The 24827-nt window shown below is 39.9% G+C and overlaps 1 protein-coding gene across 1 annotated transcript in view; it reads right to left on the bottom strand.

Moving 5' to 3' along the window:
- Window positions 1-24827, bottom strand: part of ACAN (aggrecan) — a 41800-nt gene that overhangs the window by 1646 nt on the left and 15327 nt on the right. Inside the window, exons 10-16 of the mRNA XM_051973805.1 lie at window positions 24359-24652; window positions 23880-23950; window positions 18271-21556; window positions 4615-4773; window positions 4041-4123; window positions 2920-3064; window positions 4-186 (exon numbers count right to left, since the gene is read on the bottom strand). Coding sequence (XP_051829765.1) covers window positions 4-186; window positions 2920-3064; window positions 4041-4123; window positions 4615-4773; window positions 18271-21556; window positions 23880-23950; window positions 24359-24652 — 4221 coding nt within the window. The remainder of the gene's footprint in view (window positions 1-3; window positions 187-2919; window positions 3065-4040; window positions 4124-4614; window positions 4774-18270; window positions 21557-23879; window positions 23951-24358; window positions 24653-24827) is intronic.

Raw genomic sequence — 24827 nt, 5'->3', positions numbered from 1 at the left:
TACAGTCTATGCAGGCTATCTGTGGCTCTTCCCAGTGTCCACTAGGTAGGCATCGGATTGTGGGCACATGGCGCTGAACAAAGCCCTCATTGCACTGGTACCGGACCAGTGAATTGATTTCATATCGGTCCTTTTTCTGTCCAAGAGTTCTAGCATGTTCAACTGCTGGAGGGTCTCCACAAGCTACTGTAAGATAGAAAATGTGTGGTGAAGCAAAGTTATATAATTTTTAATTAAATATTATATTTTTTCATAAATTACATGTAAAATAATTTTTAATATTTGTTTTAAAAAAGGTTTTGAGCTCCAAATTTTCTCCTTTAGTTCCCTGCTCCCCTAATTGAACATACAAGGTATTTGATATAGGTTGCATATGTACAGTCATGCAAAATATATTTCCATGTTAGTCATATTGTGAAAGAAATAGATTAAAAAAAAACCCAAGCAAGAAAAATAAAGAAAAAGTTCTGCATCCAGACTCCATTAGTTTTTTCTCTAGAGATAAATAGCATTTTTCATCATAAGTCTTTCAGAATTGTCCTGGATCATTGTAATACTAAGAAAAGCTGAGTCATTCAAATCAGTTGATCATCACACAAAATCACTGTTACTATATAGAATGTTCACCTAATTCTGCTCAATTTATTTTGCATCAGTTCATGTAAGTCTTTCCAGATTTTTCTGAGAGCATCCTGCTTGTCATACAATAGTATTCCATCACAACCATATATAACAACTTGTCCAGCCATTCCTCAAATGTCATCCCCTCAATTTTCAATTCTTTGTCACCACATAAAAGCTTGCCACAAATACTTTTTATATATATATAAGTCCTTTTCCTTCTTATTTTTTGTGTCTTTGGGCTACAGACCTAGCAGTAGCATTGCTGGATCAAAAGGCATGAATGATTTTATTGCTTTTGGGGCATATATAGCTCCAAGTGGTTTTACAGAATGGTTGAATAATTATATAACTTCAGCAACAGTGCATTGGTGTCTCATTTTCCCTACATTTCCTTCAACATTCATCATTTCCCTTTTCATATTAGCCAGTCTGATAGATGTGGGATAGTAACTCAGAGTGGTTTTAATTTGCATTTCTCTGCTCAATAGTGATTTAGAGCAATTTTTATATGACTGTGGATAATTTGATTACTTTATCTGAAAACTTCTTCATATCCTTGGAATATATATCAGTTGAGGAATGGCTCTTATTTCTACAAATTGAGCAAAATCTTTTTGAAGGGACTTGGGATTTCTGGGTAGATCTCTAGTTAATGAGATTAATCGTGGATTGTATCAAAATGCAGACACTTCTGAGATGAGATAGATAAAGAAAAGCAGAACAACATGATAGAATACAAATCAAAGGAACATACTATTTATGGGACACAAGGCAAGCCACTCAATTAGGCCTTATTTTCCTTATTTGTAAAATGAGATCTGTACTATGTGAACCCTTAGATCCCTTCCACCTCTATCAGCCCAATCTTCTATGATCCTTCTTGTGTAAGTCATTGTTGGCTTTGGGGCTTTGCTCACTCTATCTCTTTCATCTGATATGTCTTCCTTTAGACTCTTCTCTTTGCTCATTCCTAGTTTATTTTCTTCCAGGCTTAGTTCAAATCCCAACTCCTCCCTGAAGTTCTTTCTGACCTTATCCCACATTGATCTTTCTCTCCTCGGAATTTTTGTGACATCATCAAACAATATATCACACTATCTAGTCCGTCACATGTTACTTTATATAATATTATAATTCCTTGGCTATAATGTTCTAATCTCTTGTTTATAAAAAGCTCAAGATCAAAGTCCAGATTTTCTGCCTCTTCCCATCACAGAACTCTGGCTATATAGTGCTAGGCACAGAGTAGGTAAAACAGAAAATATTTCTTGATTTGGTCTAAGCAGTCCAATACTTCCTCAAAAGTGTTCTTCTATAAGTAGACTCTGAGATAACACTTCACTTGGAAGGTCGTTTTAAAAAGGGATCTTATTTCAGCATCTGGTTCAATGCAAAGAAGGGCTTAGCTCTGGGAACAGAACAGAATGAGTTCCTGGCAGCTGAGGGTCTGAACAAACCAATCCCTTATTGTGTAATTTTATCTGAATTCCTCTGGGATTTAGAAGAGTATGAATAAATGCTCATGGGCTTCTCCTTTTTCAAATTATAGCCAGAAGATCACAGATATAGAGCTGGAAGGGAATTCAGCAGCCATATAGTTTAATTTCTATATGTTACAAATAAAGAAACCGGGGCCCAGAGATATTAAGTAATTTATATAAAATCACATAAGTAATAAGCATCAGATGTGAGATTTGACCCAAAGTCCACTGAATTCAGAATCTTAAGCTTTCTTGGTTGTACCATGTTGATTCTCCTAGTTTACATACATGGAATCTGGGTCCCAGAAAAGTTAGGCATTTGCCCAAGGTGACAAAGCAAGTTTGGGGCGGAGTGTGAACTAGACTCCAGGTCTCTTGTCCTTCAGGTCAGTGGAATACAGATGGATAGATAGAGATCCATAGTAGCTATGTTATCTATATCTATAAATCTCTCTCTGTCTTTATGTGTCTCTGTCTCTGTCTCTGTTCCTTTTCCTCCTCCTCTTTCTCTTCCATTTCCTCCTCCTCCTCCTTCCTCTCACTCAATTTCCCATTCTTTGAATCATCTTGTTTCATTCCAATGGGGCAAAATCCCACCTGGGAAGTGGATGGGATTATAGATCAAAAGTTTAGAACTAAAGGGACAATAGAGGCCATTGAGTGCATTTTTATAGGTGATAAACATGAGGCCCAGGGATGCTGTGACATGTTTAAGGTTACACAAATATTAAGTCTCTCAGTCTTTGATTCCAGAACCAGTGTTGTAGATCCTAAAAGTCTCCTAGTGCTTTTTGTGGCAATGGTCTTAGCTTACCTGTGCCCTTTTTACACGTGAATGGCAGGTGATAATTGCAAGGGACATCATTCCATTCACCCTTCTCATGCCAGATCATTACTACGCAGTCTTCTCCAGTGGCAAAAAAGTTGTCTGGTTGGTTGGGTCTCCAGTTCTCAAATTGCTGAGGACAGGATATGGAATAGAATAGAAAGTGAGAAGAAGGCAAGAAGGAGAATGGGCCAGTTGTTTCTCTCTGTGCTCCATCCTAGTTTTACTCTATCTCCCATCTCCAAATGTTTTACATCTTGCTTCTCATGAAGTGAAATTTATTTTTTCATGACAGCAGAGGTTGCTTAGAGCATGGCAGCATTGTCCTTTGTACCCTGGAGAATGCTCTTCCTTGATTATATAACTTTGAACTTCCACCATTACAGTCTCAAAACATTCAGTAAAAATACACAGAATTTGCTGATGAGACATGTCATTTTCTCTCTTTTGAAGGAAATTAAGTGATTTGATTTTTCCAGTTTAGCTTAAATGTTTATTAGAAAGATGGATAAGAACCCCTAAGAAAATTCTCCAAAGAATACTCTATGGGGTTTTCTTTCAGTGAAGAACAAATTCCCCTTTTCTGATACCTATCTTAGAAATCTTAGCTCATGTTCTTCTACTTTATGAAACCTTCAACAATCATTTCAACCAGCAACGGTCAACTCTCTTTCAAGCCATATTAATTTTTATCTCTATCACTCACGTGGCACTTGTATTGTTTCATAAACTATTTTTTCTGACTAGATGATAAGCTTCTTGAGGAAAGGCAATCTGTATTAGGCTTCTATTTCTTCCCAAATGCCCAAATAAGCATAAGTATGTAACATAAGTGATCTCTAAATAATTCTCACTTTCTTTCCTTTCCTATGATTTTTTCCCCAAAGTTGAATCTCTACCCCAGCTGTTTAACTAATCAATAAATAAGCATTTATTAAATATTTAATATATTTTAATATATATTAATGGGATTCAAAGAAGCAGCAAAAACTAGTTCTTGCCCTCAAGGAGATTATAATGAGGGAAACTACATTAAATGTGAATTCTTGTTATTTTTACCCCAAGCCCTTCTCTTTTTTTCTATGAGTGTCATGGCATAATTAACTCACCAAGGGATGTCCATCTGACCAACGGAAATCACCCTCAATAGTTCTGTCATTGAGTCCAATCCATTGGTAGTCTTGGGCATTGTCTGAAGAGAAAAGTAAAAAGAGTGAGCATGACAAAGGGAACTTGATTTAAAAAATAATGAACATAATCTGAGAAGATGGAGATATGGAAAAAGTGTAATGGGGAGTCAGGTATCTATATTTTTGAGTCCTTATGAACTTGGTCCTAGGGGACACATACCAAGAGTGCTTAAACACTCAGTTGGTATTAAATAACTTTCTAATAATGGCATAAGTTGGTAAAATGCATGTGAGTAATCTTTACTGTTTCAGGGATGCTTTAATATTACAGGAAGTTGTCCTAGATGAAACAAAGGTGGTCTCAGAAGTCTTGACTGAGTTGTTGGATAGGAGCACACTACCTATTTTTGAGAGAATATTTTAGTTTTTGGAACTCGACGTATCTTCACCCATAATTTTTTGACTTCACTAGTCAGACTCTGCTCCTACGATGCAGTTCTCTGTGCTTGCTCACCCTTAACTACCCAACCTTGGTGGACCCCTTTGCACTCACTGTTGACAAACTCCTGTTCTTCAGGTGTGACAATGCTGCTCAGATGAGACTGGTGCTGTCGGCACTGGCTCTCTGCATCTACCCAGGTTTCCCGGTCAGGAAAGTGCCGGTAACAGTGTCCTTGGAATTTGGTCCAGCCCTCTTCACAAATCTCCTGGTCTGAAATAAACATCAAGGACATGAAGGGACATTCAAAGGTTGATCAGAGACCCTGGTCTTGATCAAGCTACCTCAAGTACCAGGTGTATAAGTGAGGGGAGAGGCTCAGGCCTTAAGCAGGAAAAGACTGGGCCCTACTCATAGGAATCTCAGAGCTCTGGCTAGGAGATTCTAGCGACTCTGCATCCCTGCCAGTGACCCAGAAATATCTTGTCTGTTGGAGACAAGTTCTAGAGGAGAGGTGTCAAATGCATGGCCTGCAGTCCATTCCTGAATGAAGCCTGCATTAAATTAGAGTGTACTTGGGAAATATTTAGCAAAGTAAATAAAAATACAATGAAACATAGCTAACATCACATTTTAAAACTAAGTCAACACATGACCCACAGAGATCCTTATGCAATATCTGTATTTGACACTGCTATATTAGAGGATGGACATTCTCTTCCCAAGGTTACCTATTTCTCAACAAAAACAAATTTTAACTTAAAAAGTAGAGAAGCGAGAGAGAAAAGGCTAGAAGTCAGATGGAGAGGATAAAGTAGTTTAGAGAGGCCAGAAGTTATCACAGTGATGGAGAGGCACATAAAAGTTGGTAGGGGCAAAGGACTGAAGACAATAGAGGGATAAATAGTGTGGGACATTTGTTGTAGAGCTGGAACTATCTTTCTAGCAACTCATGAAATAGATACCCAAGCAAAAATGAAATACCTCATGAAAATATAGGAGTCAGAGCTTTGGAAAAACTTGTTCCATAATAGGCTCAGCCTTTGGACCTATCCCCTGTATATTGTATGAAAGACACACCAAAGTGAGGGCAGTTGGCTCTTGGGCCTTTTTCCCAGCTTCAGGAGATATGGAGAGAGGATTGATTCATTGACTAATCCTATGGTCAGACACTGAACTCTTATGGAATACAAAAGAACAGAGGTTTATAGAAAATTATGGGATTTAGGGAAAGTCATGAATTTAAGGGAATATCTGCCATGGAGATTTGATTGTTATTGTTATTTGTATTTCCAATACAAATTTCTTATTTAACCCTCAATAGCCTCTCATTTGAAATAGTTGAGTCATGAGGATGCTTGTTTAGGAGTAATAGAATTTCTTCTTCTAGTGTGTATGCAAGTTTACTTCTTTGGATTCTCACCTTTGTGGGCTAAGGTCTGAATGCCCTGTTGAGGAAGCAGAAAACAGAAAAAAAGTGATTGCTGGAGAACTAAAAAATCGAATATGGATATTAAGGTTAGGGTCAGATTTGAAGGCAAGAGGAGAGGTGTAAGCACTCTGTTCTGTGAGCATTAGTAAGTCTAGAAAGGAAGTATGAAGGTTATTAAAAAGAATAGGGAACTTTTAGAACTGAAAAGGACCTTAGGTTCTTTATTTTACAGAGGGGAAAAACTGAGACAGAGGAAAGTGACTTGCCCAAGTCACATAGATAGTATCAGAGCTGGTACTTCATCCAATCTCCTCACTCCTGTTTTGTCCAGTGGTCTGTCCATCACATTTATGCTGTTCTCTTCATTTCTCCCATTACTGCTGCCCACATTTTTTCCATGAGACAAAATGAGATGTTGAGGAGATAACCAGAGCAAGGATTATGGTGATATCAATTCCACTCCCCCAAGATGTTTGACTGGATCCTGCAGAACTGGCCATCTTGACCCATCACTTTCCACCCACCTTAGGAGGTGATGTTCAAAGTCAAAACTAGTGAAGCAAAGCAAGAAGGAGCAATATCTAAAGGAGAGATGGAGAGAAGACTCTATGAAGGAGGCTCTTTCAAAGGCTGAGAAGCAGGGGAACCAGAAGAGGAAGCCGAAGTAAGGTCTGAGAAGTAATGCTATTTAAACTGAGGGGATTTGTTAATACATTGATATTGAAAACAGCAAAGTCAAGATAGAGCAAACGTCTTAGAGGGATTTGATCTACGACACCCATGACCAAGAAGAGCAATTGAACTTTATCTGGATAAACTATATATATATATATTTTTTTTTGTTTGAAAATTGTCAATTTCCTATCCTCATTCTGAAAGATTTCACCTCCCTCTAATCTCCATGGTCAAAAGTATTGTCTTTGTGGTATATAGCAGAATGCTCTCCCTCTTCCATTTTGCTGTTCTTCCCTTGGGGATGTTGTGATTACCCAAGCAACCTTGGGGAGAAGATCCTTGAAGCCCTTGTTTCCCATCTCGAGTGAGATTCCATGTACCAACTTATTGGGATCCTAGAGTTAGGGGAAGTATGAGGCATTCCTTCCAGAAGTATTATACTTCATTGTGAATTCTGTTCTTTTACATGGAAGTGTCATGGGCCATGGGTTGTAGTTATTGCACATCCCCCATCCCATTCCTTCCCCAATACTATATCCATACAATGGGACAAGGAATTTCTATCTTGGGACTTAAATGGGTCTCAGCTGAGTTCTTGGAGGTTTCTGGTACTCTCTCTCAATGGCTGCTGCCACAGTCAACAGTCTATGCAACTAACATGCTTCCACGACTCTCCATGGGATACTGCTACGAGGTCTCAAGGATCTGCTCTTTTCAAGATGAGCCGCTTCTGAGATCCAGGAAATCTATGATGCTTCCAGTTAGAGAAAACAGATTGGAAGGCACTGAAGATGAGACAAGTAGGTGGTCTCAGTCAGAATCCTGGAAGGGTCTATGAGTGTTACTTAGCATTTGGTATGTTAGCCCTAGGAGAGGAAACTTAGCCTGTATTCATCTAAAACCAGACTCTTTTCTGACAAGTCAATTTCTCTCTTTCCATGAGCTTCCAAATCCACTTCTATTAGAGGAAAGATGGCAAAGGAGAAAGAGAAGCTGAGTGACAAATGTAATGCCTGTTGCTATTGCCACCGAAAGTTAGAGATGGAGGCATCATGCTGCTATCCTCATTCATGCATAACCCTCACTCCCCGCCCATGCTTGACAAACCAGAAGACTCCAAGATGGCAAATCTGTTTGTTTGTTTTTTTCTTGAGAGAAGAGAGAGGCAGCTCAGCCTTGGTGACATGGTGATCAAGAGGGATCAATTATGGTCAGTATTTCCGCCCAGGAAGATACAGAGTCACCAGGGAGAAAGCCAAATCTTGCCACCCCACAACTTCCTTCAAGACAAACGCACGAAATTAGCAACTCCCTGCAGCTGGAGGCATTCCTGTCCTGGTGAGTTTTAGGAGAGCAGAGTGGGTTGGAAGTCCTGGGGAGGATTAGTGCTCCAGAGATCCCACACAGACCCAGATTCCAAGGGTGCACTTTGGCCCATACATCCTGTTCTGCATTCATATTTGCCAACATCCAAAAGGGGGATTTTCTAGCTGTGCAGCAAGACATCTCAGTCATCTCCTCAAAAACGTGGCTTGGCTGGTGTGATGGGTCACAGCACCATCTACCTGAAAATAAGGCTCTTCCTCAATGGACAGGCTGTTGCTTAGAGTTAGCTGCTAGACTGGAAAGTCTCAGGAAGAAAAAAAGGAAGAGTTGGGGAGGTGAAGAGAAAGGAAGGACACATGGATACGGTGGTTAGTTACATTAGCTGAAGCTGGGGTGGCCGTACCGATCTTACACAGGTCCCCTCCGTAGCTGGGAAGGCATAAGCATGTGAAAGAGTCGATGCCATCCATACAGGTACCTCCATTCAGACAGGGGTTTGAGAGGCATTCATCAATGTCTGTAAGAAACGAAGGGCTGCCATTAGGACCTCTGGCAGACAACTCCAGGGTGAGGATGGCCCGTCGCTCCACTGGTCCAGGCAAGACCTGCTGTTTGTGGAGAGGACTGGAGGGGGATTGGTGTGGTGCCCTGAGTACTGTTGCTGCTGCTGCTGCTATTCCTACTGAAGCTTTAAATGCCGTCCCAAGAAACTGAAGACAGATGTTATCCTGGTGGCAGGAGAAGGAGGGTGTGTCAGGTGGGGAGAGTGTCAGGTCCCTTCACAGGTTTTTCCAGGTCGTATTGCCATAATACCAAATGATTTGAGTGAGATTAATGGTAAGGTTCCTCTAAGAGGTTGCATCTTCCTAATATTGCCTTAGGCAATGAATCTGGCTTCCAGAAAGGGCTCACTAAGCGTCTAGGTGATCTACTCCACACTCCACACTCAAGAGAGGCTCTTGAAAACTAGTCATAATATTCCATTTCTCACTAGACTATAAAAGTCTTTGGTGTTTCCAGAGATCTACTCATCCTGGAGTTCTAGGCCAATTTTTAATTAAAAAGAAGTGAAGAAGAGTAAATTGTAGAGCAGTTATAGTAAAAAAAATGATATTTTAAGAACTGATGAATGGTCCACTGAGTGAATGTAGTGCATGTTAGCAGAAGGCATTCACATAAAAGAAAATGCATTCCTATATTGCAATTATCTTCTTCTTTTCGGTGAACTCTTCTTGAAGCTCTAGGGTACTTCCTAAGACTATGGCCACTAAATTTATAGGGGATTTTTGTGGAAGGGGACAGTAAGGTAAAATGACTTGACTTCTTAATAATCTTCCAAGATTAGTTTACTTTAGACTCAATATTCCAGAAGGTGATTTTTCAACTGAGACACAACTTTAATGGTAACCTGGAGAGATAGAAGCTTTGTGCTTATTAGGTACTTGTCAGTTCATCTTGAATGATTCTGGACTAGTTTTTCCACTCTTATTATTCAGTTTTCAGTTGTATCCAATACTTCATGACTCCATTTGGGGTTTTCTTGGCAAAGATATTAGAGTGGTTTTCCATTTGCTTCTTCAGCTCATTTTGTATGAGGAAATTGAGGCAGAGTTAAGTGACTTGCTCAGTTATACAAAAGTGCCCTGAGGATGAATTTGAATTCGTGTTTTCCTGAATTCAAGCCTGGTGCTCTATCTGCTGTGCCACGTAGCTATCAGTTTTATTCAGTAAGTATGGTCATTGATGAGCTCCAGGATGTTATATTGCCAAATTCCCATCTCCCTCTTCTGTTTCTAATAGACCCTTCCACTCTTCTGTTCTTCTGATATTCAGATGATGCCACCAACAATTTTTTTCTTATTTATTCAGACAAGTGGGTTAAAATGATTAATTTACCCAGTGATTCTGGATAAATTACAGTGTCAAGGACAAAGGTCTATAAGAACTGAATAACCTGGAATTGTCCTTTTTCTCCTTGACACCCCACAATAACTCAAAAATTCCTTCCCTCATCCCCTGAATTTGACCTCCAAAACTGAGAATATCCAAAGAGTTTAGCATGGGCCAGACACATTGTGATTGATGAATATCTTATCCATCTTCTCCCTGCCAGGCTGAAGAGGATAAGGAAAAATGCTCATTTCCCTTTGTTATGGTATCATGGATTGATTGTTATAAACCCTCACATTCATTCATAGGGTATCATTGGAGTGAATGGTTATGTCTGGTTTGAAGGAGCTACACTTTGCTCTATACACTTGGACTTATGGCATTATACAAGGATCATGACTTCTAAATAAGAGACTTGGGGGGAAATTCCAGAATATCAAGGTGCTGCTCTCATATGGGGTTATATCATCATCTGGCTCAGTATATTGTTGGAATAGGATCCAGATTATGTGTCCACTGGTACAAATCTGCAGAGAAAAATGTGTTGGACTTTTTCCTTAATATTTTAGAGAGGTCAAATCCAGATGAAATTCATATTTGAGAAGACTAAGAATCTCAAGTCTCTGATAAGACAATTAAAGAACTTTCTTCTTGATCCTGACATTAACTTTGAGACTAAGGGAAGTCTTATTAGGATAGAAGGTAAGCTCATTCAGCTTAAAGGTTGAACATCTCCAGTCTTTCTTATCCTTAAATTCTTTCATATTTTATTATCAGAGAAATTAAATAATGGGTCAAAAATGGATAGATTCAAGTTAAATCTGCTGAAATTCATCCAGTTGAAGATTCAAACCCTGTCCAACCCAAAAAAGTAACTAAACTTAAAAAGGGGGGGGGGAGTAAATCCTGAAATGCATATAGGGACTACTGATAATCCTAACATACACTAGGTTTCCCAGCAGCAGCAGTAGCAACAATAGGCACACCACTCTGTAAGGTGGAAGGTGGAAGTGGAGAAGGTTCTCACCTGAATGAGAAAGCAAGAGTTCTTTGCTCATTAGCTTCTATTATGTTTCAGGGTAAAGCATCCTGTTGGCAATGAGAATAAAGCAAAAACAGCAGCTAAAGCAGAATATTCAGCAGGGAATAAGGTTGATTTCTGGAATGGGCAGAAATATTCATTGATTGGTTAGAGGACTTGGTACCATGGTCAGAGACTTTTAAGTCAGGGAGGAAGGGAGGGAGACACAAAAGGAGGTCACCCACTATAGCTCCCCAGGTTTTCACAAAGGTGGGCTCTACAAAGGAATTACTTAGCTCATCACCTCCATCCCAAGGCCATCAGTCCATTGAACTGCTCTACCTATAAATTTGCTCTAAATGAAATGGCCATGAGACATGATCCAATGCAGACACTTAGACTGATGGAAACTACAATGAACAAAATCACATGCTGACTTCCCAGAAGCCAGATGTTCCATGGTCATCTTAGAGGCAGAAAGATAAAGGAAAAAGTAGTCTTTATCAGGTCATGTATTCTTGATTTACGTTGTAGTCTGCTGCAGTCATTCCCTTCTCTGGACTGAGTATAGGGAAAAAAAGCATCTCAGATTCTCAAAGATTGTCAGCTCTTTCTCTGATCTGGAGGAATCAAGATCTTGACAAGCTCCCTTTTTCTCTTCATGGTCTGTTTCCTCTGCTCTCAGATGAAGAGTCTTTGAAGCTCTGGGATACTTCTTAGTTTCTGAAACTGTGAGGAGAGTTTAGCTTCATCAAATTTCATCTGAGAGATAAAAATTCCAAACAAGTCAAGAAGAACTAGGATGGAAATTTTGCCATTCTATGTGTCAGCTTTGGGAAATGGGGAAAGTCCTGTGGGAGAGAGGGATGCAAATCAACTGTCATGGGAAAGAAATGTTATAAAAGTACAAATGTGAAGTGGGTGAGGTTCCGAAAATGACATTAGAAGTCGGGCCTTTATTACACATGGAGGAGGATTTCAGGGCTCATTGTACTGAACTTAAAGTTTGGCATTTCATGATTTTATGTCTGGTGTACACAGTGGGAGCATAATGACATCTTGTGAACATTATTTGGGCAAATCCAGAAAGGATCAGAATGCTTAAGGTTCTTTTCCAGTCTTCTTTCAACAAGTGGAATGGTTTTAATGACAAATAACTCTTCATCCAAAGTACCTAAAACTATGAGCTCATTCATCTTCATAGGAGTCCTCTAGCAAAAGGGAAAATTCACATTGGATTCCCATGTGAAGGTTAGGAAACTAGAGGTAGAGATAGAAGATTTGCAATGGTATTTTTACCATAACATCATCAGAAGTGGTGATTTCTCCCAATGCTTAGGCCAATGTTCTTGCCTTATTGTCTGTCCATGTCAAGAATACAGATTGAAAAGTTATTTTGGACTCAGAAAGAGGTAGTATTTGACTTATAAGAACTGAAGGAAGTTCAACATTTAGTGGGTTTTTTTTTTTAATCTACTGTACTCTGGATAGATGATGCCAGGGGTAATTCTCCAACCTGAGTGGTGGAAGATTAATTATTTGGCTTCATAGATACATCCAGTTTTGCATAATATTGCACTCATATATAAATCTGATAAGAACTATAAAGAATAAGGGTAATTTGACATGAGAATGACTGAAAAATACAAAGTTCTTTACAATTGACAAAGCCTCATTTAAAATCTTATAGTTATTTACAATAATAGCTAATTTTTATAGTGTTTCCTATGTGCTAGGCACTGTGCTAAGTGCTTTACAATTATCATTTCATTTTGTCCTCATAACAACCCTGGGAAGTAGGTGCTATTATTATCATCTACATTTTATAGATGAGAAACTGAGGCAAAAGAAATTAAACAGTTTGCCCAAGTCACATTACTAGTAAGTGTCTGAGATAATTTTTAACTCAGGTCCTGACTGCTGGCTTGTACTCTATCCATTGTGCTACCTGGCTGCTTTATATCTCATTTAAAACTTCACAATATTCTTATGAGGTAAATTCTAGATCTATGAGTATGTAAGGATAAGGAAACTGAGGCTCACAGAATGTAAGTGACTTGCCCAGTGTCACTCAGTGGTGAGTATAGGTGTTCAAATCCAAGGTTTTGAGTTCTAGTCCAGGACTTTATTAAATATAGACAGGTCTTCTGCCTCTAATTAAACAAATGATGATATAAAAAAATACACTCATCTTGGTAGGGCCTGATAATTGCACAATTGTGAAAACATATTGATCATCTACAATTAAGTTCAACTGGAAGTTTAAAATACTTATTTTTCTGTAAAACCAATACAAATGGTAATGCAGCACTTTAATATGCCAGGGAGAATGTTTCCCCATCCAGGGAGAAAACTTTCTTTGAAATATAAACTTTCCCTGGGGAAAGAGAAAATGCTAGCTTTCAAGCTCAGAGCATGAAAGCTAAAAAGTGAGATCTGGCAGTTAACAGAAAGAGAAACTGATTAAGTTTTATGTTCTCAGCCCCTCTTAACTACCCAGTTAAGTAGAGCCCAAACAGCTCCATTGGTGAGCAGAAAATCAGATGTGAAATCTGGTTTACGTTTTAATGCCCCCAGGTGCTAGTTAACCATGGAAGGGAGGATTCTGAAATGGATAAGATTAGTGCATACAGTTCTGCCTTTAATCACTTAGGGATCAGAGAATTCATTAAATGGATGTTTATTGCAGTGTCAAGATCGCTGATTAATAATTTATCAAGGACTTGTTTAGGGAATACTTGCTAAACAAGACAAAGATAATTGTCAAGTCCTTTCTCTTAGGACTAATTACAGGCTCAAACCCCCAGCACTTCGGATGTTTCTTTAGTTATTCAAATATTGCAGTAAGAAGAATGCTATTTAAAAACCGCCAGAACCTTTGGCCTTGTTCTAAATGATGAATAGGCATGGAGCCCAGGTAAAAGTCACTGCTTTTGTTCAGAATCTGCCTTTGGAAAGGCTAAGTCAAGTGAGTAAATGATGTATCTTCTTGACAGGAGAGCTACTTAGAGCCTTACCTTGCCTGCCTTCCTTCCTTCCTTCCTTCCTTCCTTCCTTCCTTCCTTCTTCCTTCCTTCCTTCCTTCCTTCCTTCCTTCTTTCCTTCCTTTCTCCCTCCTTCCTTCCTTCCTTCCCTTCTCCCTCTTTCTTTCTCTTTCCTTTCCTCTTTCCTTCCTTCCCTCTTTCCTTTCTCCCTCCCTCTCTTCCTTCCTACCTTCCTTTCTTCCTATTTTCTCTTTTATCCTCCATCAAACACTTAGTAAGTACTTCCAAGTGTGATGCAATGTGCTAGCTTTAATGGTTCAAAGTCCTATGGCTCCCTTAGAACAGAATTGAATTTTAAAAAATTGTTGTTCAGTCATTTCAGTCATGTCTGACACTTTATAATCCCCACCTCCCCCCCCTTCTTTTTTTATTGTAAAGATACTGGAGTGGTTTGCCATTTCCTACCCTGGCTCATTATACAAAGGAGGAAACTAAGGCAAACAGGAATGTAAGTGTCTGAGCCTGGATTTAAACTTGGGTCTTCCTACTCCAGACCTGGCATTCCATCCACTTTTTCATGTAGCTGCCCCCAAATTGAACTAATAATTGAAATTTTAGCTCACAGAGAAAACAATGACTTAGGACAAGCCTCTTTGGTGTTATATTAGATTAACCCCTAAAGAGAAGAGGTTTTATTTACCATTTTACTTCTAAGGAAACCCCAAGCTTGACAAAAGTGATATCAGGCTGTCAGATCTTTCTTTCAGAAGCTTTTTAAAAAGTTCATCTGGGAGCTTTCATTAGCACAGTGGGCTAAGTGGATTAAAATCTAAATTCTGGTTCTGACTCCATCACTCATTCATTATGTGATGCTGGCTAAGTCCTGGAGTTCTTCCCCTCTCCTCAGCTTAGTTGCAGAGTCTACCTCATGGGGATATTGGAGGAGCAATGGTCAGAAAGCCCTGTGGAAACATAAAATGCTTAGCCAGTGCTGGATAAGAAGGGCCTATAGTAAATTAGATAAGCTTCACTTAACACCAATTTCCTCATTTTCAGGCCTGCTTGCTGCTCAAAGACTTCAATCCTGCTGAAGCAGTTAGAGATGGCTGACTTTTCTATTAGCATTTTGGTATTGTTTCAGGCTAGAGACAGAATTACCGAATATCAGAAGAAGCCAAAAAGACAAAGCACATTCTGATCCTGAAAGTCAGTCCTGGTTTTTTCCAGATTGATTCTGTTCTCGCAAGCCTAAGAAACTTCCAAATAATACAGGATGAACTAGAAGGGAAATTTGGCAGAGTATCTCTTCATCCCTTTAGTGCAGCAAAACATTACCCTCTGAGTTAACTTGATTAGGTTTTCTCTGTTCTGTCATTCAATAGAGAAATTTATGGATGGGACTCTGGAAAAATGTCCTGAAAAATTTTCTCCAGGTTTAGGATGTTTGAAAACTGAACTCATCCGTACTCATCGCTGGTTCTCTCATCCTCAGTTCAGCCATCAGCAGCTTCTCCAGTCCTGAAATGCTGGAAAATTCAGAGATATATTTTCTTCACCCCAAATGGGAGGCAGCTATAGAGATTTCAGGGTGTATCCCAAAGAGAAGAAGTCAATCCCATCCCCAAGGTCATCAGTGCCCCATGGATACCTTTGTATTAAAAAAATGAACTTTGCTTGTAAAAGTCATCATTTGTTGTCCAGGAAATTAATCCCTTTGTAGTTGGTCTGAAAATCATCTTGAGAATAAACTCTTTCCACCCCCATACAAGCAATCCCTTTGGAATAGGAGAAAAGAGATTTAAGGAGTATAGTATTCATATATAACCATATTTGAAAAAAGAACTCATTTTACTATATGCATTATATATTCCAACTTCTATTTATATATACATATATATTTCCTGTATATATGCTATATACAGTATATTTATTATATATTATATATATATTATATAATAATGTAATAAGGAAGTTAGTTTGAATATATACATATATATAAGTACAATACACCTTAAACATATACATTATACATTGTATACTTGGTTTTGCTCTGATTTTTCTTTCTATAACTCTGCATTCATTCAATTGAATGATACAAAATAGATGAGAGTTGTGCTATAGAAGCAGAGATCCCAGCTTTTCTGAGATTGACTTACCCAGACAGACCTGGTACATCTGCAAACCAGGTAATGCATCAAGAACATTGGATTCATAGGATCATAGGTTTGTTCCTGGAAAGGTTCTTAGAGATCGGTTGAGTAAACTAAGGCCAAAAAGTGAATTGACATGTGTATGGGCACATAGGTACTATGTCTTCTGACTTAAGGTCCAGCATCTCCCCTCCCCAGCATACTCTGCTGTATTCACGATGATGAATTTTGAACTTTGCAGGGAGAGTCATGGAGTATCTCTTCTTTAGATCATGTATACCTAAATAATGCTATGGTCAGAGGCATTTGGGGTGATTGATACTGCTAAAAAGGAAAGAGTGTTGAATTTAAAATGACAACAACACAATATAACAGTGACATAGAAACAGGATTATTAAGGACTTGATGCTCAGATTTAACACCAGAGAATCAGAGATAGTACTCTGACCAATTCATTTTTTTACTACTCCAAGTTGGGGTCACCTGGTCACTTCCTGGCCCCCTTTTTACCTCTTACCTTTCAGGAAAAGCAGCCCAGCTTCTCTGCTTGTAATTTGGGGGAAATTCATTCAAGGCAGTAGTAAATGTATAGCACACATATTAAATTATAAGTCTTCCCTGGTCAGGTGTCCACAGTGTTTGGCAAAGAGGTATAAGAAGTCAATTATCTTTCTCATTTCTACTTGGGTTCATGAAAACAATGGAATCTACAGAACTTATATCCATGAGTATATCCCTGGAGACAGGTACTGTGTTTGTTTATTCTACAATAAAAAGATCCCTAGCATCTAGTATAGTGTTTGATAAAAAACTTAATAAAATCCTTGCTGACTGATTGATTCACAACCTGGATTTAACCTACTTTTCCATCATTACTCCCCTTCTACAAGACTCCCCTTCATGTACTGTTGTCTAAAGTCTTGTTTTTCCTCTACAAGATAATTTATCTCCCAATGCCATGCTTTTGTGTAGATTGTTCCTCATACCTAGAATGTACTCCTTCTCTACCTCTATTTTTTAGCTCCTTACTTCTCTTCAAAACTTAGTTCAAGTGCCATGAGATCTTCCCTGATCACCCTACTTATTATCCAATTATCTTGTATTGATTTTGTATGAACTTATATGTATTTATATCATTTCTCCTGATAGATAGAGACTAAAGAATAGTCTCTTTAACATCAGAGACTATTTCATTTTATCTTGCACATCACACTTGGTAAACACCTAAAAATACTTATTGGTTGGTTGATTGAGTATCCCATATGCCATACCAGTTTAACAAACCCTTGAATAGTAGATAGAATTCACACACCAAACCCAACTCTGAAATTGGGGTAGAGAAACACTTCTGGAAATTTCCTCTTTTCCTGCTTATTTTCCTCTTACTTTAGGACAGAGCTTGGGAACATAATATCTGCTTTGGTTCCTGCTGTTGGACTTTGAAGAGAACCATGGGAGCATCAGTGGTGAGTAATAGATTTATATTTACTGACTCACTTTGTTTATGTGATATATATATATATGTATATATGTATGTATGTATGTATGTATTTCTATTCTTATATCCAGGTAAACTGAAGTAGGACCAAAATGGTCAATGCAAACTCCTCTTCTAAAGTTGGAGGTGTCCACTAGCCCTCCCCATTTAGACTAAAGAAGGAGCTTACCTATGTCACAGTGATTGCCCATATACCCAAGGGAGCATAGACAGATGACACTTCCCTCCCTCTCCTGGCAGGTCCCAACTCCATATGGCTCTTCAGCACATGACTTGGGGATGGCTGTAACCAGCAGGGGAAGAGCAGATCAACCAGATTATCTTGTCACTTTGGGCAGCCACTTGGGCACCCTGGTTGACCTCTCAGTAAAGGGAGCTGGGGTCTCTGGAATTCTTATTTTGGAGTCAATGTGTTTTAGTCCAGTTTTGCTTTACTAGATGTTGAATACCATTGATTTTTCATAGGCTCCGTAAAACTTTGAAAAAGATGCTTTAAAAACAAAAGAGAAGTAGAGAAAGCCCAAAAGAAGTAAAGAAGGTAAACTAATTAGATACCGTGCATGTATGTATGTGTGTTGTGTGTTGTGTGTGTGTGTGTGTGTGTGTGTGTGTGTGTACCTAGTGGAGGAGTCTTCTACATGATTTCTAAATATCTTGTTTTTTATGTTTTGAATCCAGATAAACCAAGCTTATGTCTATATTATGAACAGTTCTTCCTCTCCCCTCCATCCCATTCACTATTTTACACAATTTACACATTTGCTATAATTGAAGTCAGAAAATATTAACCATACCTTCAGTTGTGTACTCTGGTTCTTTTTGCTCATTTGGGGCAACTTGAGATGCAATGGAAGTGTCTGTGGGGGTAGGGACTGTTCCAGTTTTTTCAATCTCTTCTCCTGATACTAAGGGACTAGAGGATTCAATTTCTGTTTGAGCCTCTTCAGGGCTTGGGGTCTGATGTCTGAATTCAGTCTCTGAAACACTGGTGCTAATGACCACATCTGTCAGAGAGGTGTCCCCTGAAACATCTGGTAGGGGCAGGGTAGGGACTCCAGAAGCTTCCCCACTAACTTCAGTCCTGTCTTCATGACTCACAGGAAATTCACCACTAGCCAGAGACACAGATGAAGTTTCTAAGTCCATTTCTTGGGGGCTGGATGTCTCTCCACTCATATCATGTGTGGTAGATGTTTCCTCAGAGATGCCATGGAAGGCAGATGAATCTCCACTCAGGTCAGGGGTGGAGGATGGTTCTTGGAAAGTGGATGTTTCCCCACTTCCATTCAATGAAGAAGATACTTCGTGTTCAGTTTCATAAAGTGTGGATGTTGTGCCGCTGACATCAGGGACAGCAGATGCCTCAGGATATGCTGATAAATCACCACTCACCTCGGGAACTGCTGATGCTTCTACCTCAGTTTCATGGGTTGTTGACATTCCGCTGAATTCTCCAGAAACAGAGGATTCCCCACTGGACTCCACAAAATAAGGGAGTGTCACAGGAGATCTCTGACCGAGTTCCTGTGAAACTGTTGGCTTCGTAATGGCTTCCACTAAATCTGTGGTAATCAAAGTGACTTCTGGAAATCCTGAGGCTTCTCCGCTGCTGCTGGTGACTGCTGATGATTCTCCACTTACATCAGTGATCCCAGAAAAATCACCACTAAAAGATGGTATGCTAGATGACTCTCCGCTGGTCTCTATCAACCCTGATTGGGACCCACTGAGGTCCAGCGTTCCAGATATCTCCCCAAAGCTTTCTGTTTCTCCTGAAGGGGTGCCACTGATTTCTAAGACCCCAGAAGGTCCTTCTCCTGCCTCTTCTGCTGTTGGAGTTGGGATTGAAGATTCAACCAAAGTTCTATTCACTAGAGATACTGTGGGAAAACCAGATGAAAGTCCACTAATAAATTCTCCAGATGGCAGGCCACTTCCAATCTCTGCCCCTGAGGATTCTCCACTGAGCTCCACAGACCCCCTTGACAGGCCACTAAATTCTGGGGCACCTGAAGCAAGCCCACTGGATTCTATGGTTCCAGAAGATTGTCCACTGAAGTCTTCAGTTCCAGAGAATTTACCTGATATATCTGCCTCCCCAGATGGAGAACCACTTATTTCAATAGAACCTAAACCTTCTTCTTTTTCCCTGAATGCAGTTGGGGCTACTTCAACAAGACCAGTATCAACAAAGGTAATACTGGGAGATTCACCACTGCCACTTATAGTCCCCGAAACCAAACCACTGAGATCACCCACCCCACTCAGATCAGAGATTCCAGATGTTTCACCACTGAACCCAGAAACACCAGATGATTGTCCACTGATATCAAATACTCCAGATGTCGCTCCACTGAAATCAGTTACTCCAAACGGTTGTCCACTGCCAAACGGCACTCCAGATGTCTCTCCACTGATATCTATAACACCAGAAGGCTCGCCACTGAATTCAAGTACACCAGATGTTTCTCCACTGGCATCAGGTAATCCAGAGGGTTGACCACTGAGATGGGGAACTTCAGATGGCTTTTGAGTTAAGTCAAAAGTCCCTGATGTCTCTCCACTGGCATCAGGAAAACCAGATGCCTGTCCACTGATTCCAGATATTCCAGATGTTTCTCCACTGGCTGCAGGAGTTCCAGATCCATACCCACTGACATCAAATAGTCCAGATGTTTCTCCACTGACTTCGGGAATTCCAGATGCCCGTCCACTTATTTCAAATATTCCAGATGTCTCCCCACTGGTATCAGGTAATCCTGATGCCTGTCCACTGAGCTCAGTTCCTGAAGGTAGTCCACTAGTTCCCCCACTAATGTCCCATTCTCCAGATGGCAGCCCAGATATTTCTCCTTGACCACTAATTCCAATGGTCCCCTTTCCTTCCAATTGACTGGCAGTGGTTGCTGTGATCACTTCCACTAATGTAGTATCAACAAGAGAGACCGTTGGGAACCCGGATGGAAATCCATGCAAATCAGGCAGACCAGATGAGAGGCCACTTCCAAAGTCTACCCCAGAGTGTTCACCACTAAATCCAGATGGAAAACCACTTGTTTCTGGAGTTTGACCACTCCCTAGAGTTCCAGAAGGCATCCCCCCAAGGTCTAGATGTTCAGAAGTAGTCACAGCTAAATCATCTCCTGAAGGTAGTCCACTAACTCCAGTAGTGCTAGACCATCCACTTACATCTGTTTCCCCAGATGCCAATCCACTCTCCCCAGGTAGCCCAGATCCATCTCCACTGAAATCCAGGTCACTTGAGGGCAACCCACTTACACTACCCTCAGAAGGCTGCCTGCTTGTTTCAAGATCTCCTGAAGCTTCTCCACTGGCAAGGAAGTCTCCACTCCCATCTGGAATACCAGATGGCTCTCCAGAAGCTGATGATTCTCCACTGCCACTCACATCTGGAACTCCAACACCTGAAACACCAGATGGCTCCCCAGAGGCTGACAGTTCCCCACTGCCACTCACATCTGGAATTCCAAGACTTGGAACAGTGACTGGTTCTCCAGAAGCCAGTGGTTCCCCACTGCCACTCACATCCAAAATGCTAACATCTGGAACTCCAGATGGCTCTCCAGAGGTTGATGGCTCCCCACTGCCACTCAAATCTGTAACTCCAATATCTGGAACTCCAGATGGCTCTCCAGAAGCTGATGGCTCCCCACTGCCACTCACATCTGGAATACCAGATGGCTCTCCAAAGACTGTTGGTTCCCCGCTGCCACTCACATCTGGAACTTCTACATCTGGAACACCAGATGGCTCTCCAGAGGCTGATGGCTCCCCACTGCTGCTCATATCTGGAACTCCCACATTTGGAATACCAGATGGCTCTCCAGAGGCTGATGGCTCCCCACTGCCACTCACATCCAGAACCCCAGATGGCTCTCCAGAGGCTGATGGCTCCCCACTGCCACTGCTTGGGCTCACACCAGATTCATATGGTTCACCAGATGCTGAAGGTGTTCCACTGAAAAAAGGCTCTCCAGTACTTTCTTCTGGAATAGCACTGATGGGAGGCCAGGATGAAGGACTCGCTGAAGGAGGAAAGAAAAAAAAAGAAAAGATAAACTTTTATTAATAAGCACTAAGTGAAACTCCATGGTTCCTCACATCTACAAGTCTAAATCCATTCTTACCATTCTTTTTATACTACATACTTTATACTGATGTTTGGATTCTTAATTTGGAATCTAGGGACCCCCAAAGATTTAGAAGGTCTGTGAACTTTTACAAAAAAGGAAAATATTTTTATATTTATGTATTATTTTTATGTATTTAACTTTATGAATTAAGGCATTCATGACAGGAAAAAGGTTAAGAGCCCTTGAATGAAAGACTTACAACATCCTTGGAAGAGGTAATGATAACCTCTGACACTAACTCACTTGATGTCCTTATGCAAGTCACTCAATCTTTGAGGACCTTAATGGTGATGGTGGAGGTGATAGGGACACTAGGGGTAAGTCTCTTTGTACCTGTAATATTTAATAATTGACTAGAAACACTATCACTATAAGCTTACGTTACTAGTATCCATTCAATAATATTCTCACAGTTAGATGTTTCTTTTTTCTTATCCCAGGAACAGGTATTCTTTTATGGATAGGGAACTGAAGTATGAGAGAGATTAAATTAATTGATTCAGACTCACAAACTTAATCATTCTGTACTGTTTCCAGAGATCCTTCTAGTCATTTTCCATTAGTAGTTGTAAATGTAGTCTAGGTCTATCTGTATTTTCACTTCTAGCAATGACTCTGTTTTAACAGAGCCCTATGGGAGTATGGAACTTTCTTTGTATTATCTTTCTGTCTGTATGTCTGTCCAATTGTCTCTTCATGATGACTCCTTTACCTCATTTTTAAAGCGTGGTGAAATAGAGTGCCAATCCCTGGCACATAGTTAGCACTTAATAAATGTTGATTGGATTGGATACAATGGTACAATATACATTCAATTCACTAAACTGTTATTCAGTAGCTGCTATGTATAAGGCATTGTCCTAATACTGGGAATAGAAAGAGGGGTACCACAGAATATCTGTTCTAAAAGAGTCTTTGATGATGCATTTATGTAGTTTGTGGCATAACAGGCTAATTATGGTAGATATGGGACAGAACTATTTCCTGGAATCAGTAAGCCATTGAGGAACCCAGATGGTCCACTGTTCAAAAATCTGTCTTATATATTCTATTAATTGTAAATTCCTATAAGAATAACTTTTTGGAGATATAAGTAATCTTGAGACTGGTTAAATCTATTGATCATTCACAAGTTAGGGTCAAGTGTTTTAATCAGAACAACTGTTGCTTTAAATTGTACTTAGAAAATTAGTTGGGGATATAAGTAATCTTGAGACTGGTTAAATCTATTGATCATTCACAAGTTAGGGTCAAGTGTTTTAATCAGAACAACTGTTGCTTTAAATTGTACTTAGAAAATTAGTTGGGGATGTAAGTAATCTTGAGACTGGTTAAATCTATTGATCATTCACAAGTTGGGGTCAAATGTTTTAATCAGAACAACTGTTGCTTGAAATTGTACTTGGTGAATGGGGATTTTTACTAGGGAGTAGATGTAGAGGAAAAGAAAGAAAAGGAGAATTGTGGCATTTTAGGACCCCAAAGATCTTTGGTCATCTGGTACCACCTCCTCACTTTGCAGAAAAAAGTAGTATGATAGGTCACACTCCTACCTATAATCACTCTTTTCCTCTTGGTTCTGACCAAGTACTCCCTCTCTAACTTTATATTCCCTTCTTTGGGTGACTCTGGAATACAGGAGGTTATAAAATCAGCAGTGGTCCTGCATATTTGAAGCTAATGAAAAGGAGATGCCATTTCTACTTTCTTGTCTATCTCATCTCACTGAAGTGTTATACACATAATATAATTGTTAAATTAATTAATGGTATTAAAAATGCTTTGAGTTCAGAGCTTCAGAGACATACTTATCCAGCACTCTACAGAGAATCAATAACTGATCTGATAAACAGAGCACAGATCTCTGGGATTCCCATGGAGAGAAAGTATTGTCCAGCTAAGTAGAGAGGGCATTGCTAGCATTGCATAAGACAGTGTGGTAGAGTAGATTAAAGACCCGTACTTAAAATTAAAAAACCTAACTTCAAAATCTACTTCAGACCCTTATTATTAGCTATGTGATCCTGGATAAATAATGAATGAAGTCATATTTGCTTCAATTGAGAAAGTTTGAATAGATAGGCTCTAAATCTATGACCCTTTGGTCTGGCAAGCATGGGTTCATACTGACCTGAGAGTAATGACGTATTTGTTGGAAAAAAATCTGTTTCCCATTCTGTCTGATTCTCAGGTACAGTGGTAAATTCAAATTCTCTTCCAGGTAGAACTCCCCCTTCCTTTGGAGCCACCTGAGTTGGAATTAGTTCTTCATCAATGATAGAGACTTGTGTGCCACCTTCCCCTTCCTTCAGAGATTCAGCTGAAAAATCCAAAAGGAGATGGTGAATGACTTGACCCCCAAGCAGGAAATTTCTACTTCAGATTACTCAGGGCTCTGTCCTAGGGGATCCATTTAGGATGTGGTTCTTGGTCCCTGAAGAAACAGAGATAGATAAATACTCATACTTTAAGCACTAGGCAACAATTCACCTGAGTTTTGATGGGAAGGCAGGAAGAGCTACCTTTGCCCTATCTCTGTCTCTTTCTTTGTCATGACTCTTCTGCCTTGTTTTTAGGTTGTAGGAACATCTTACAAGTGGATGGCCTAAAGGAAAAATAGCATGGTGGTTGAAGGAGAGACTATAAAGATGAGTAATTCCTTAACATAAAGGGACCTTTCCTACTGCCTCAGGGAAAATTGGGCAATGTGAAAAGGATGGCATGGTACCTTGGAAACAGAAAGCATGGTGCCGGGATAAGGGATCAGGAAAGCCAGTCTGGTTGGAGTACAAGTAGACAGTTCTAACACCTGGCTTATCTCCACCACATGCAGAGCGGGGTGTGATGATAGGATAACGGACACTGCCATCTGCCAGCCAACCAGCGTGGCATTTGTCTAGACCCCGGCGCCAGGCAGCATAAAGCTGCCCTGTAGATGCCAGAGTGGCGTTATGATCTTCGCAGTATTCTTGGGCTTCTTGAAAGGTGAACAGCTCCAGCCGAGTGGCAAAGAATACCTCACCTATTAGGAAGATACAGTTAGATTAGATTGCTCCCACAGCCAAATACCCTTCTTAGAGGCACCCCTCACCTACACGCTTACCTTTTTATACATTTTAATACAACTTAGTACATATTCAAAATCTCTTCATGTCCCCTTTCACACTTAATACTTGGGATGTATACACAATATGCCT

This window comes from Antechinus flavipes, chromosome 2 (assembly GCF_016432865.1).
Source record: "Antechinus flavipes isolate AdamAnt ecotype Samford, QLD, Australia chromosome 2, AdamAnt_v2, whole genome shotgun sequence".
Lineage (NCBI taxonomy): Eukaryota > Metazoa > Chordata > Mammalia > Dasyuromorphia > Dasyuridae > Antechinus > Antechinus flavipes.
Note: the sequence above shows the minus strand (reverse complement) of the source record. Positions and strands in the feature narration are given on the sequence as shown.